Source organism: Zootoca vivipara, chromosome 12 (genome assembly GCF_963506605.1).
Source record: "Zootoca vivipara chromosome 12, rZooViv1.1, whole genome shotgun sequence".
NCBI lineage: Eukaryota > Metazoa > Chordata > Lepidosauria > Squamata > Lacertidae > Zootoca > Zootoca vivipara.
Genome location: NC_083287.1, coordinates 29,153,575 through 29,169,772, shown reverse-complemented (window position 1 = coordinate 29,169,772; position 16,198 = coordinate 29,153,575). Strand labels below are relative to the sequence as shown.

Genomic DNA, 16,198 nt, shown 5'->3' with positions numbered 1-16,198 from the left:
CCATCCCAAGCCTGCTAGTGCTCCCCCCAGTTTGAGTCTTTGTACTTACCTCTGCCACAGTCTGTTGTCAGCCTGAACCATTTCTAGCTTGAGTTACCTATTTCTGGCTTGAGTTACCCAGATATTTGGGAAAGTTTGCCTGCTGATGTATTTGTTCCTTATTGAGTTTATGAGAATTCTGAATTTCCATTGTGAAGGATCAGGATGATGGAGAACAGAAACCAATACTGGATTTTTCTTGAGGAAGCTCGTAAATACATCTGTTTCAAACTCTTACCTCTTCTAGTCCAGAGAGTATTTTAGGATCAGTTATTTTGCACTATTAAAAGCAATCTTCTCTCACCATAGATTTGTGTGTGCAGTGTTAGAAATGGAGGTTAAATTTTCTAGCAAAAGTGTTTATGTGCTTCTTAGCTTTATTTTGATTTGCTTTTTTAAAATTTGTAGGCCCGAATTAATGCCAGACTACAGCAGTATCGTGCTAAGTCAGAAATAGCACGTACCACGAGGCCGCAGGCGTGGGTACCAAGGGAGAAACTGCCACGGCCGCTCACTAGCAGCGCTTCAGCAATACGTAAGCTGATGCGCAAAGCAGAATTAATGGGAATTAGCACAGACATCTTTCCAGTGGATACTTCAGATACCAGTTCCAGTGTGGATGGAAGAAGAAAACACAAACAGCCAGCCTTGACCGCTGATTTTGTCAATTATTATTTTGGTAAGGGTGAAAAGATATGTGCTTTGCATTGTTGCCAGAAATAGCTAACCTTTCATTTTCCGGTTGCTGCAGGACTATAGCTCCTATCACCCCTGAACATTGGCTATGCTTGCCAGGCAGGTGGGAGTTGGAATCCAGCAACAATCGGAGGCTGCAGGTTAGCCACGCCAGTCTAGATTTTGAAGGAATGGTTTATAGATGAAAGAGTGGAGTTGCTTTAAACTTCAAGCCATCGATATACTCCTGTATGTGAGCACTATAGTTCCCTTGTTACAATTTTAAAGCCGCAAAGCTGCCCCCAAGTAGCCAAGTAAATATTCATATATGTCGCGTTGAAATAATGTGTGGGATAGTTAAAAATGTTTTTATTGAAATCTTTCCTATTTAAAGTTTGGAGTGCATTCTAACTCAAAATTAATTCGCATTAATGCTGCTTCTTTCCTCCCTCAGCCCTTGCTATTGAGATCAGGTGCAAGAGTAGCTCTGTAAAACCCTCCAGTAATGCAATCAGGTGTTTCTTGCCCTTGCCACTCTTCTGATTTGCAAGGGATGAATTACTTACTAGTATATGTTTTTATATGTGTCTTTGATCTTAATATCCATAGCTTGAATGTTTTAGAGATATCGTAAGCATTGTTCAGCTGCAGGTAGCTGAAGCAGCCTGAGTGTTTTCTGCATGTGACATTGAATGCGAAGAAATGTTGTTGTATGATGTATTGTTACCTAGATTCATTCTATTGCTTTGCATGCTCAGAAAACAAAAGGAAATACAGAAAGTGCTGACTTTTATTTTAGAGAGAAACATGCGCATGATCCAGATCCAAGAAAATATGGCAGAACAGAAGAAAATTAAGGATAAGCTGGAGAACGAACAGGAAAAACTTCATGTAGAATATAACAAGGTAAATGATGTGTTTCAAACAATGCAAATCATATGCTGTATTTAAAATAAAACTATAGTTAGAAAACCATTGACTATCTCTAAAACCCATCTTAAATCAAACGGCCTTTCAGTAACCTTCACCAGCTGTTCACTAAAAGATCAAAGTGTTTCTCAGAGGTTCTCATCTATACAGCTTTTCTCAGTCTGGTATCAAGAGCCTGACTCGCTTGTTGTGCGCATCTGCTCGTGATCATGAGCATAAAAAGCTGCTTGCGTTGGGGTGGTCCCTTAGAGTTTTAGGGTAACTGTGAGAAGGAATTCAAAGTCCTAGCTTTAATCATGGGAGTCCAGGATTGCTAAATTATTATTATTTGCTTTGCTCACAGAAAATATTCAAAGCAGCTTATAGACATACCCTGTTTCTCCTAAAATAAGACATAACCATAAAATAAGCCATAGCAGGATTTCTAAGCATTTGTGCAATATAAGCCATACCCAGAAAATAAGACATAGTGATAGGCGCAGTTCTGGAGGGCCCCAAGGAAGAGGCGAGGCTGGATGCCTAATAAAAAAATAAGACATTCCCTGAAAATAAGCCACTGTGGGTTTTTTTAAAAGGAAAAATAAATATAAGACGGTGTCTTATTTTCGGAGAAACACGGTAATAGAAATACTAAAATGACAATAAAAAACAAAGTAAAGAGATGGGAGCAGTATCATAGGTCTTGACTGGGCAGTTGCCTCTGCTCATGTGGGCTCCTTATTCCTAGCCATTCAGTAACCATAAATTTGGTCCATCTAGTCCAGTATTTTTTATTTGGATTCACAGCAGCTCTCCAGGATCTTATGAAGAGGTCTTTCAGACCACCTGTTTATCCACTTCTTTGGCGATGTCAGTAATTGAACTTATGATCTTTTGTATTCAAAGCATGTGTAGTTTTATCACCAACTGTGGTTCTTCCCATACGGTCACCAGGCAGCAGCTGTCAGTAATTTTACCTAGTGAACTACTTAGTTGGTCACCACTGTATGCAACTTTAGGTATCTGGGATATTGGCGATGTGTTTTTCTTGTTAGGTTGGTGTAAACAGAAGTATTGAAATTTGAAATCCTGTCAGTGGGATATTTGAGGGAAGCCTTCAATGTTGCAGCGACTGCTGTGTGTATACACACATGTATGCCACACTGATCACAAGGAATGGAAGACATGACTAGAAAATTCAATGTTACCTATTGTATTGCCGTTCTTATTTGTTCTCAAAAAGACATGGGTGTGTATTAACGCACACCCCATGAAAGTAATGATAGTTGTTGGAATTGTCAAAAAAATAAATCATAGTCTGGAGGAGAGAACATCATTCCCAGTTACACTTAAAAATGTGACAAGGCTTCATATTTTCTTATTTCAAGTGTGCAGGTGTATAGTTCTGAAATCTTGATTCCCTGCGTAGAAAAGCCTGGCACATCTTTACAGATGGAAATAACAGAGTGGAACTGTTTTGATGTTTCTTGACTGCCATTATAGTCTTATTGTCAGACAAAATTACGTTAGGTTCTCCCTTACTAACCAGATGGATGCCCATGTTTTCTTTCTGGTGTTATTGAATGGCTGATTAACTTTACTGATTTCAGTTGCATTGACATGAGTGAACAATTTTATTATTTAATTACCTCTCATAGAAAAGGGTTTCGTAAGTAAAGAATGCCTCCTCCTGGATGTGAGGTACTAAATAACTTCCACAGTATTTTTTACTGCTTTGTTTTTTAGTTGTGCGAGTCTTTAGAAGAACTTCAGAACGTGAATGCAAAGCTACGAAATGAAGGACAAGGAATATGGGCTGTGCTTGGTAGAATAATTGGGCAGGTTGGTTTTTCCCATTATTTTTCTCCTCCCCTCTTTCCTTATATCTTATTTATTTATGGGTCACATGAGTCCTAAAAATAGGGCTTGCTCTTTGTTACTGTCACTTTTTGAGGCTGAAAAGATACATTTGATAAAGTCCTGGCCTTATTCCGCAGATAATGATTTCTGATTGAAATTTGTATAGGGTTCTGTGCCTACCTACTGGGAAACTGCAGCCTAATTTGGTTTTTGGATTAGCTATCTTGTTTGCAAAATTCTTTCATTTGCTGTAACTGATTGACCTGTCATTTGTGATGAAGCTAAACCTGAAGCATGAGTTAATCTAACCACATTCTTTGCTATTTCCCCCCACTCCCCATCACTGTAGCTTTCAAAGAGCAGGTTTTCTTAGGGTATATTGTTTTCTTCCCCCGTTTCCTGAATATGCAACTGAAAGCGTATGTAATTTGCTGTTGTTTTAAAATGAAATATGCATGTGGGAATGTCCTTAAAAGGAAGTGAAGAATATTAGGGTACAGCTGGGTTTTTTTAAAAATAGAGGATTACTGATCATTTTGTCAGTTGTAAAAAAAGTGAATGCTGTCGCTTCCCAATTATTAAATCCATTAGCTTCTAAAGAGTACAGTATTGCATTTGTAAACCAGCAGAATCAAATATCTTCATTTGGTTATGTTTTCAGCTACATTAAAAGAGCGCAATGAGCACTTTACACAGTTTGGTGCCTGTTGTACACCTGCTTCTCCCATTCTACAAACTGGAAGTTATATGCCACTTTGTATCTAAAAGATTGATGAATTTCACTGGCTTTTCTTTTAGTACTTCCCAATTCATCCTTCATTGAGGCTTATACAGGTGAAACTCGGAAAATTAGAATATTGTCGAAACGTGCATTTATTTCAGTAACACAACTCAAAAGGTGAAACCAATATATGAGATAGATGCATGACATGCAAAGCAAGATATGTCAAGCCTTTATTTGTTGTAATTGTAATTATTTGTCGTTAGGCGGGTCAATTATAAATGTAATTAATGAAATTTAATAGCGATGTTTATTTTTGTATTATTGTAACTATTTGTTTTATTACTGTGGAATTTTCAAAAGAAATCATTTGTAAAAATTAAAAGAAAAATAATAAATAATAAGTTGCATTCCTGAAATAAATGCACTTTTCAACAATATTCTAATTTCCCGAGTTTCACCTATATCTGGTATTCAGTGCAGTTAGCAGATTCCTCAAAAAAGTGGGAGCCTTTTTTGTGTCATTGCAATATATAATCAGATCTTAGCTTCTGTTTTTGTTTTCGTCTGACTCCCTAGTTGGCTTTTTAAGATTATAAAATGTTAAAATGATCTTTTAAGAAAGTGGAACATAGGCCGGCTCTGGTTTTTTTTTTTGTAATTTTCCTTTGTTTTGTGCCAAGTGTTAATTCAACACAAGAATTAGCAAGGTTTACAAAGTGCTTGATCTGTGAAACTGGCCCAGATGATTAATATAACCTGGTTGGTTTTTTTTTTTTTATGGGCCTTTCATACATATGGGAGTTGGTTTTCATGAATTTAAGTTTGTTAATAAGAAGTTAATCCCTTTTAAAAAGAAAAAGGGGGGGGAGCATTCGTATTTTCACAAATATGTTTCCTGGTGCAATCATTTAATAATAATAAAAACTAGTAGTTTCATTTGCACAGCTTGCATGACACTTTTTTCCAGTTGGTTGAACAGATGCAGGCCCACAGGGCCACTGAGAAATGACTTTGATAGATGGTTGCTGTCTGTGAAGCTAGCATACTGCAGATTAGTAGAAACCCGAAGAGAATCTCTCCTGCTTTGTGCAGAGTTTGGTCCAATAAGATAATTTTTCTAATTAACCTATGGAGCACCACTGTAACAGGGATGGTGAGGAAAATAAACTGCCTCAATATTCTTTCGTGAAGTGTAGTGGATTTTTCTTTTTTCGTTTTCTTTTTAACCTTCTAAACCAGCTTGTCCTTGTCTGTCTCTGTTAAAGCTCCCTCTGTTAAAGGGGGGAAAGTTAAAAAGCCAGGGCTTTAATGTCTCTGGTTCTCTCTCTCTCTCTCTCTCTCTCTCTCTCTCTCTCTCTCTCTCTCTCTCTCTCTCTCTCTTTTGCATTGGAAAATATGTGAATGCGATTTCATTTCTCATAGGGCTCACTTGGGGACAGAATATATAGTGTAGTCATTTTTGCAGCCTGACTAAGCAGTTTTCTCTCCTAACTTTTAGTATATTGGGCACAGCCAAATTTTGATTGCTGAGCAGTAAATGAGGGGGAATGTTATTTTATATACGTCTCTCACAAATTATCCTGTATTTCTTCAAACCCAATAGAAATTGAACATACCAGCAATTTTGCGAGCACCCAAGGAAAGAAAACCGAGTAAAAAGGAGGGTGGAACCCAGAAGGCTACAGCCCTCCCTGCAGTTCTCTATAGGCAAGTAGCAGAAACACAGCACAATAGACATAGATTAGGGATAGAGTAAGAGACCTTTATAAGTATTTTTTTTTATTCCAAACAACTGAACAAAACTGTCTTTACTCCTAGACACCACTGTTGTAGGGCAGATAACTTGATTCATTTTAAATCATTTTTTAAAAAACGTTATAACTATCTTCAGAGTCCCAGACATCATTACTGAGATTTTCTCTATCCATTGGTAGCACTTCAGAAGGAAATTCCTTTTATACCTGAAATTTTAATCTGTTTTGTGATATATGGTTGAGAACCTTCAAACATTAAAAGTTTTGCATTTAAAATCGACCCGCAAGGGCTGAATGAAATTATTATGAACTTATACGGTTTATTAAGCCCTAATATAACAAAACATATTTGATCCTAAAGTCTAGTATTTTTCATAATTCAGGTTAATATATTGTTGAATAATTGATGTATTTACTCATTGTTATATGTTTAGTTCTTTTTACCATTTACAATTATGGTTGTTTTTTAAAAATAAATAAATAAATATTTGATACAAGTATTGAAACATATACTCCATATAAAAGCTACCTTTCTGCAATTTAAAATACAATTATAACAGTTAGAATATTTACTCACTGTATGGGGTTTAATCATTCAGATTGGTCATAACCCAGTGACAAAGAGTTCTTTGTAAGTGCAACAACTGGGTCCATATTTGGTTAACCAGTTCAAATGCATTTGAGGATTTATGGAATGCCCTCAATTTGGCTAATAAAAAGTATCTCCTTAAATTTTCAGTGACTAGCAAAAATCAGTCTAGCAATCTCTAGAAGTATTTAATACCACCTTGTGTTTCTTTGTGGGGAGCATTTGACTGCATTATGTACTTTAACAACCACAAATGCTTTTAGGAACATGAAAACATCTTGCTTGATCTGTTTCCATCAGTGACTTGCCAAATATTTTTGAAGAGCTCTCAGTGGATAATGATAGTGATAGCTATCTCTTGCTTGTTTCCAGTATCCAGTAGTCAGAAGTATACACTTTCTAGATGTGAATATACCCATTTAGCTATTGTGGCTAATAGCCGTTGATGCCACAGCCCTCCATGAATTTGCCTAAAGCTTTTAAAAAGCTATTTAAACTAGTGGTCATCACCATGACTTGTGGTAATGACTTCTACCTGTTAATTTTGCGTGGTGAGACAAAATACTTCCCTAAATCTTATGCTAGTTAACTTCAGTATATTTAAAATTATCCACTCTTGTCACATGGTTCACATTTTTATGAATTGCTGAAATTTCTCTGTTGAATGTTAATCTGTTCTGGAACGATGTTTACCAAATGGGGCTACATCTGCTGGATGACCTTGTGGACTTGATGTACAAGTGATAAAAAAATGTTGCTGCTGAACTTTTTTTTACATGACTAGCATGTCCAAGGATGAGGGTGTTTTGCATCACAACTGTTATTTTTATTTTACTGCATATTTGCTTCGTCTTGATTCTGACATAAAATGTTTTATTTGCAATCCTTCATTGATTTACAATAATAGGAGTCATAATATTACATCCTTTGTAAAATACAAATATCATTACAATTAAATTGCATTCATTCTCCCAGCAACTATTCAAAGTAAGTGAATAGTTCAAAGTAAGCGAATTCAAAGGGTATTGTTTTTACAGATGAGGACTTAAGTTTGAAATATTTTATTTGCAGACCCCTGTGGTTTTCTAATAGCTGGTGAGGGATTTAAATTTAGGCCAACCTTCTGCCTTCAGGACCAAACCGGCCTCAATGTGAATTTAAGGAAAATGATAAATAAAAATCAATATATCAGAAGTCACAAATATCTAGCAAACATTAGGGAAATATTAACGATGGCTTGGATCCAGAGAAGTGCTTAGTTTCACTTGCACAACAGGGCTTTGCTGTCTCCTTTCTGGTGCAGTGCCTTAATGCCCGCCCGCTCTGTTCCCTCCTGGCTGCACCTGAGGGTCCGGAGACCCTTCAAAACATTGTGGGATGTGATGTGAAGGGCCACTGGAGTGAAGAATTAGCTGAAATTGAGGACCACCCTTTGCACAAGCGGAAATGCCTTCTGCTCATGCATGGGGTTCTCTGGATCTTACCCCATGTAAGCATTGAGATGATTCAGTAAAGTATATGCATTATCTCAAATGAAACTTTTTTCCTGCATTTCCAAGTTGTGGGATTTGCAAGAAGAACCATGATCAACACCTCCTTTTGCTGTGTGATACTTGTAAACTCCATTATCATCTTGGATGTCTGGACCCTCCACTTTCAAGGATGCCAAGGAAGACTAAAAACAGTTACTGGTAAGAATATTGTAAATGCATTGTACTACTCACTAGTGCATTTTTTAAACAGAATAAGAGCATAAAACTACAAATATGAGGGCCTCAGTCTATCGGGTTTTTCTATTCCCAAGGTTTTTGTTCTGTGTCTTTATCAGCAATGATTTTTTAAAAATGAAAGATCAGCAATGATTTTTTTAAATGAAAGTTTGAGTTCTATATGATTGTTGACTACAGACAATTTGCAAAACAAAGACCCACCCTTTCATCACTTTTTTGTACCTTGGGTTTATTTTGTTTCCTTAAAAAAAACAACCTTACTGTGGACTAATGAAGGAGTGAAGACCCTTTTTCAACCCAAGGGCCTCATTCCTGGATAGGCAATTTTCCAGAGGCCACATGCTAGAGGCAAACATGGGCAGAGCAACCATTGTGAATGGTACTCTTGTATGTAGAATCGTAAAGCTGGAAGGGACCACGAGGGTCATCTGGTCTAACCCCCTGCAATGCAGGGTTCTTTTGCCCAGCATGGGGCTTGAACCCACAACCCTGGGATTAACCGTCTCATGCATTACCAGCTAAGCTGTAGAGTAGGCTAGTTTTTCTTTTCCCTGTTCAGGATAGTAAGGTGCATCATTGGAGTTCAAGGGTTCATTACAGCTAGATAGGAACACTAAAGCAGGACTGGCAGGGGGGGCATGGCTGTGGAGGGTGTGTTGCCTGGGGAAACGCAAAAGCCAAACGAGAGGCCAGAACAGCCACATTTGTCTCCTGGGTCTGAGCTTTCACATCAAGAAAGGGAATTTTCCACTGTTGTTTTACTTTTACACTGTTAGGGGAAATTGTACTAACCCTAAATAAAGGTAATGCGATCTAAGATTCTTGTTTTACCTAGAGTCTGAAATGAGCATTACATTGTGGTTTGAATCCCCGGCTATATGAGACCTCTGGTTAGTGTTAATGTCATCAGTTCTTTTATTGCTAATTAAGGTGAGAGAAGGAATTCAGTCCTCAGAAAGGCTGTGCACGTTCCCACAATTTGTTTCTAATGCTGTAATCGTGTGGTACCCATGTTGTGTCTACACTTTTCCTGGGATTTTTGCAGAATTTTAAAGATGATTGGATCATCCACATTATTTCATACACTATTTAATCTATATTAATAGCGATCCAAACAGCATTCTCCCTTATTTCCATTAGGTGTTTTCCATTTGGTGATTCTGAATTGACCAGAAGCATATTGCAAAATGTTGCTGTAAGCCCCAAACTCAAGACTTGGTATAGCAATCATTTTGTGAATTCCATCTAGCTAGAAACTGGAGAATAAAGATGTACAGATGTCAAAAATGAGTTGGTAATAGTAGCCAAACATTACCAGTTCAGTTTACTCATATGAACTGGTTTGGGGATCATGCCAGTACTAGGATATAATTGTATCACAGCAGTATTTCAAGCCTCTATATAGCTTATATGTCTTAAAGAGTTTTTTGAATTTCAACAACTACTAACACTTGGGAAAGTTAGTAGTCATATTCTTGTAATATTCAGGTCTTGGGTTTTGTTCTCGGTTTGTCATATTGTAACATGAGCAAGAAATAGGTTGAGGCTATGCTATGGTAAGTAGCTTAATTTTCAGTGGCTTCCATTACAATGTACGGAACAAAATAAAGGAGTGGCAGTCTTTGACACTGCTACAGGATGTCAGTTGCTTACATAGAGTGGACTGAGTGTTGAAGCACTTGAGAACACCTGATGCGTGAAATATCTTCTTTCCACTTCTGACAGTGGATGTCATCTTTATTGCACAGGGTTGCAGTATGGATTTCTGCAATAAACACACCTCCTTGCTTGTTTAAACATAAATCATAGAATTGTGGAGTTGGAAGGGTGCAGGAGGACTTCTGTTTCCTCTTCTTTCCTTTCCTCTCCCCCCACCCTTGGTACACCCCCCAGAAATTTGCTCTCTCTGGAACTAATTTAGGGGGAGTGGAGCAGGTTGGATGGCATGAGAGAGAAAGACTAAATTCCATTCTACTTATGGGCATCTGGTGCCAGCAGAGTTGCAGTGTTGGATGTGATCCCTATTTCTCAATCAGCGCACCCTCTGTCGTTGCCCTTGAAGATGACTTGGAAATTTCAACTCCTCCAAAGTGCAGCAGCCGGATTGCTGTTTGTGTTTCCCTTTAGAACTCATATAACTTTTGTTATATTGTGCATTTGTTTCTGGGCCAGATTCAATGGGCTCATGTTACCCTTCCCTCTCTTACAGACCCCCTCTGGTTTTATGATCAGCAGAGGGGGCCCTCTTGATAGTTCCACCTTCCTCAAGAGCTCAGGAGGTGGTGACCTGGGAGAGGGCATTCTGTGTAGCAGCTCCTAGGTTGTGTATTTCCCTTCCCACAGAGATACATCTGGCACCTTCGTTATACAGCTTTCCTATTAAACTGAAGGCACATCTGTTTGCACCAGTCTTTGACACTTGGAAGACAATCTTACTCAGCTACGAGTGATAGCCAAAGAAGAAGAAGTATTCTGAATGAGATTCAGCTGATTAACTAATGGGCAGATGTTGCCATCCTGAGATTCTTCACATTTATTATTTTAGGGTGCAATTGTAAATAATCTTAACTCGGAACAAGTCCTGAGTAATAGTTTGGATTAAATTATGTTTTGGACCATATATTTCTCAGACAAGACCTTGAAAATGTATCTGCAGAAGATACTTGTATTTCCCTGGTTACACACACCCTTCCTCATTGTATGGTGTACCCTCTTTTATTCTCTGAATACTCTTCTTCTTTTCGTGATTAGAAATGAGAGGAGGAGGGTTCCCCCCCCCCAAGATAACTTTAATTTAGGGGTAGCTCCCTTAACTTCATTGCTTTCTAAGTGCCCAGACTTTTCTTGAATTTTCTGGCTGTCCCATTTACAAATTCACTGTCACTGCACTACATGTAAGCAAGGATGACTTTCAATGCCCAGATTATTTTGCTGTTTAATCATATTGAAAAGGTTCATTTGGATCAAGAGGACATAAAGCTATCAGATCAAGAGGACATAAACTGAACGTCTCAGTGGTAATAGGTCAGGGGGAGGTAGCAAGACTTTTCTTTCAAAAAGCTGGCATGTGTTTGCTATGAATTTCATGCTTCAGCTAGACTTCTGATCACAAACTTGTCTTTCCTTTTTAATTTAGCTAGGGTATATTCAGTGAGATAGGATTCTAAAAGAGAAATGGAGCCTTATTGATTGCATCCTTTTCATCTTTAGATATGTCTTTGTAAATTCTCTTCAACATCAGTAGAAAGGATGTATAACTATATGTGTTAAGTTCAACAGAACATTGCTCCTGCTGTTTGTAGTACACTTGGTGTTTCAAATGTTACTCTCATTAACCCTTGGAACATCAGCTTTGTTCATTATAACTTATATATGTAGTACCAAATATTATTTATTTATTATTATTATTATTATTTTACTATTGATAGAATTTGGGTTGAAGTTGGTGATAGTGGTGTTTGGTGGCAGTTTGCAAACTGACACATTTCCTAATTGGATTTCTGGGCTGGGAGGCCAATAAGCTTCTATGTCATTGCCCTAGCAGGGTATATATATGATTGTAACAGCCTTGTATTGAGGAAGAATGAAAATGCTGAAATTCATAGCTGAATGTAATATGTGCAGGAGGAGGAGCTCTATAAATCGTAGGATTTGTCGTCACATGTAAAGGGATTCAATGGTTTGTGTTTTCCCTTTCCTTGTCCACAGCTTCTTCTTTACTTTATTCATTTCATGCTTGCATTATGTAGCTGTAACAATCCTTGGAAACGTGGGTTTTAATATACATTTTTTTAAAGTCAATTTAGGACGATTGACTTCTTTTCACAGGTTCCATAGACAGCATAACTTTTCCAGGCCTCATGAATGAAAGCGTGAGAAAAAGGAATTGTGTATTACATATGTGTGCATGAGAAGGCACCAGCAATGCAAGTCAAATGCTCTGTTAGCAATGGAAACTATATAAGTGGATAATACAAGAGAGCAATTCTGAGTGCAGACACAGTCAAATCGGGCCATTTTCCACTGTATTCTGTCTTTGTCATTTTAAAGAGGCCATTTCAACTATATTAGGAAATAGGTTCTTTATGCCACAAGTTAATACCAGCATAGGCCTTAATTTACTTTGTGGCAGAGAGAGCCTCAGGTTTTGCTTTTATGTTAAACCAAGCATCCCCAAACTTTGGCCCTCCAGATCTTTTGGACTACAATTCCCATCATGCCTGGCCACTGGTCCTGTTAGCTAGGGATCATGGGAGTTGTAGGCCAAAACATCTGGAGGGCCGCAGTTTGGGGATGCCTGTGTTAAACTTTGATTTCCAGTTACCCCAATTCTAAATATATTTACCCAGAATGAAGATACACTGAGTCCAGTGGGGGCTACTCCCTAGTGGAAGCTTTAGGATTGCAAACTGAAGGTTTTTTTTTTAGCAGATTAATAGTGTCTCCTAGCCTCTGCAAAAAACAAAAAAGGGTATAATAGTTAAGGTGCAGCAGAATTTCTGCTTTATTCACCTATAGAGTAAAATGTGGACTCTAGTTGATAGGCATTATTGACATAGGCTTGTAGTCTATGCATCAATTGCATTGATGTTTTCCATCAATGCAATTTTTCAGAAACAATAATTGATTAACATTTGCAAATCAGAGCTAGAATGCTTAAAATATTCATTCCAAGAGCATCTTTGTCTGAATTAATTTTCTTAAGTAATCTAGGATAATTTTATGTGTGTCTAAAGTGTTGCTGGTAGGGACTGCCCCCAAACTTCTTTGCAGCAAGCTCTGGATTTACGCTAAATGGTATCTCATCATTAGTCCGTTTGCATAGGATTGCCTATTTGAAGTAATTAATTGATTCCCCCCTCTGCGAAGCAATTCTGTTTTCAATGAATGTTGGCTACTGGATCCTTTAATGGTGGAAGATGGAGAAGAGTCTTGCTGAGTGATATATATCTCTATACATGTATCGTGGCTTGGAACCCCAGAGCATAGGACAGTTAAGCTATTTTTTCCCAAACAGCCCTCTTCTCCCCACACCCCAAATGCTCCTGTGCAAGCTGTTTTTAAACTTGAGTGTAAGTAGTAGCTTTTGGTACCATTCAGAGAAGAAAGCAAAAGTCACTGTTCTTTGTATTTGGGGCTCTTTTACACTGTAAGAATTACCCTTTTTGGTCTTTGGCTCTTGCTTTTCAGCCTGCATGCTCTTATTTTGCTTTAGCAGCTGCTGTCTTGAGTTTGATTTTTGTTTTTTGTCCTCCCAGGCAGTGTTCAGAGTGCGACCAAGCAGGTAGCAGTGACATGGAAGCCGACATTGCCATGGAAACTTTACCAGATGGAACTAAGCGATCAAGGAGACAGATTAAGGAGCCAGTGAAATTTGTTCCACAGGATGTACCCCCAGAACCAAAGAAGATTCCTGTCAGAAACACGGTAAATGGCAGCTCGGTCAGAGCGGCACAAATCTGTCTCCTGTTTTTTTATTTATTTATTTTTAAGTGCCAAGAACCTCTATGTGAAAGATGAATGTAATTTATTATGTTCTAGCTTTCCCCCCAAAGACATGTGAAACATGTTAGACATCAGATACTTGCTTCAGCTATGAAACATAAAATACCCTGCAGATTTTTTTTAGGTTTATTTTATATATCTTTGACTATTAAAGTTTGCGGAGGGTGGCAGCAAATAAGCATCTTTAAAAACATTAAAACTCACAAAGTGGTTCCTTGAGAATTTCTAGTGGGAAGGAATAAATGCCCTTATTTTCGTGTTGCATGTCCAGACTTTCGTTCTGCGCATTCTGATAAATATTATCAGCAACAGCACTTTCATGCAAGGGTCACCGATCTGTGTTCTGAGAGGGCCATGTGTCAAAAGTAGGCCATGCAAATGTCTATACATATGAATATGTGTGCTCAAAAGTTGCAGTGGTACCTCTAGTTATGAATTTAATTTGTTCCGGATGTCTGTTCTTAAGCTGCAACCGTTCTTATCCTGAGGCGCGCTTTTGCTAATGGGGCCTCCCAGTGCGCGATTTCCGTTTCCATCCTGGGGCAAAGTTCGCAAACAGGAGCAGCTACTTCCGGGTTAGTGAAGCTCACAATGGAATTCCCCTTCTTTTGTCCACTGGCCTCTGAAAAATCCTTTGGGGCTGCTTGGGAGGCGGTGAAGTTCCGCTTGCACAAACAGAGCACCACAGTTGGATATCTCCTTCTGTGCTTACATTTACTTGGCTGGGTAAGTCATGCCCGTGCGTCTTTGAAGAAGCAAATTATTTCAGAGTAGTGGGTGGAAGCATGTTCTCTAGAATGGGTTTGGATGGCTATTTGTTCCTAACCGCCCCCCCCCCTCCCCGGAACACTGGCATGCTTGCCTGGGACATAGAATGTTGGGAGGGTTTGCTTCCCTCTCTAATGGCAAAGCAAAGTTACTTGATGCTTTTGCAAACTTTGTTCTGATCCTCTGAGGCAAAGGTGTATGAGAGAATTTTTATATTTATCCAGTAAATTTGTCTTGTGGCAAACATGTTATGTATGCTGTAACTAATCTATTTTTAATGAGGTCTTACCGCAGCAGCTTGTCAAAGTTAGACAATAAACTTGAGTCACTTAAATCCCTCGTTCTGGGATGCTTGCGTGGTTTGCTTGTCTTGACAAGATTAACCTTCTCTGTGTAGACTGTGGCCTGCTGTGGGTGATTAAGTGCTATTTTATAGAAAACGTTCTCAGTCTAGTACTGTTTATATTGCCTTTATTAATGCATGACAGCATTCTGTGTTTCCGTTTAAGAAGAGGGAGTACTGTTCTGGATAAAAAAAGCAATTTGTGTTCTACCTCTTTAAAAAAAATCAAAACAAAGAGCAAGCCCTCCTGATTAAGGAGTGCATTTTGTCAAAACAATATTATTTGTGTGTGTGTGTGAGAGAGAGAGAGAGAGAGAGAGAGAGAGAAATATACATAGGTAATTACTAAAACACTTGCCTTTTGTTCTTGCCCTAGCCAGATGAGTTAGATGAAATTAAATAGCAAAATGCCAACTCCAGGCAATGAAGTATGAACAAACTTTTCATACTACAGCATATTTGTTGAAATTTCAAAAATCTGTGGTTCCTCTGCTTACGTGGTATGATAACTGCCAATCTTCCTCAGTTGTCTAAGAGAGAAAGGAAGGTACAAATATGGTACAGTAGTACTTCTGCATTTTCCCTAGCAAGTAATTGCAGCACAACACTGTATGGCAGCTGCTCTTGTGGCACTTTCTCCATCTTTTGATCTTTAATGATGACTAAAAGCTGAAAACCATAGCCATACCTAGTCGTATGGCTGAATTCAGGACTATGGCCAGATTTTAGTTTACACCTAGGGAGATTCCAACATATACTTGATTGTTAAGCAAATTATATTGCTTAGTTTAAATTTCAATTGGGTAAACGCCAGACTAAATTAGTCACATTTAAGTCTCACTGAATTTCTTTTGGTTTTAACTTGTTATGATTTTACTGTATGGTTTTATGGTTTGTGTCGTTGTTAATCACTGTGATATATTTTTTATGATACAGCGGGATAGAAATATTTATAGAAATAAAATAAATTGTTGGCTCCTCCACATTTCAGTGGGACTTCAGTGGGATTTACAGCACTGTGTCTACTCAAAAGTAAGCCCCATTGGATTCAGTGATACTTATCCCCAGTTAAAAGGATATGATTGCAGCTTTAGTCTTGCCTATACTTGAATATCTCTTCCATTTATTCCATTATATTGCAATTAATTACACAAACTGCATCTCAGTCAGTTCCCCACCCCATAGTTATTATTTGTTTCATTTGTTTCATTTATTTTATTATTGCTACTTAATTTTAAGTTTGAAGTAGAAAGTTTTGGTTGTAGTCAATAGCAGGTTCATTAATTTCGATGTGTTTATAGT

The 16,198-nt window shown here is 38.0% G+C and overlaps 1 protein-coding gene across 6 annotated transcripts in view; it reads left to right on the top strand.

The window, feature by feature from the left end:
- PHF14 (PHD finger protein 14) overlaps positions 1–16,198 on the top strand; it is a 131,895-nt gene that overhangs the window by 29,711 nt on the left and 85,986 nt on the right. For all 6 annotated transcript variants that reach the window (XM_035130109.2, XM_035130112.2, XM_035130110.2 and 3 more), the window contains exons 9-14: positions 448–718; positions 1,514–1,620; positions 3,370–3,465; positions 5,811–5,914; positions 8,110–8,241; positions 13,539–13,707. In XM_035130109.2, the coding sequence (XP_034986000.1) occupies positions 448–718; positions 1,514–1,620; positions 3,370–3,465; positions 5,811–5,914; positions 8,110–8,241; positions 13,539–13,707 (879 nt within the window). The remainder of the gene's footprint in view (positions 1–447; positions 719–1,513; positions 1,621–3,369; positions 3,466–5,810; positions 5,915–8,109; positions 8,242–13,538; positions 13,708–16,198) is intronic.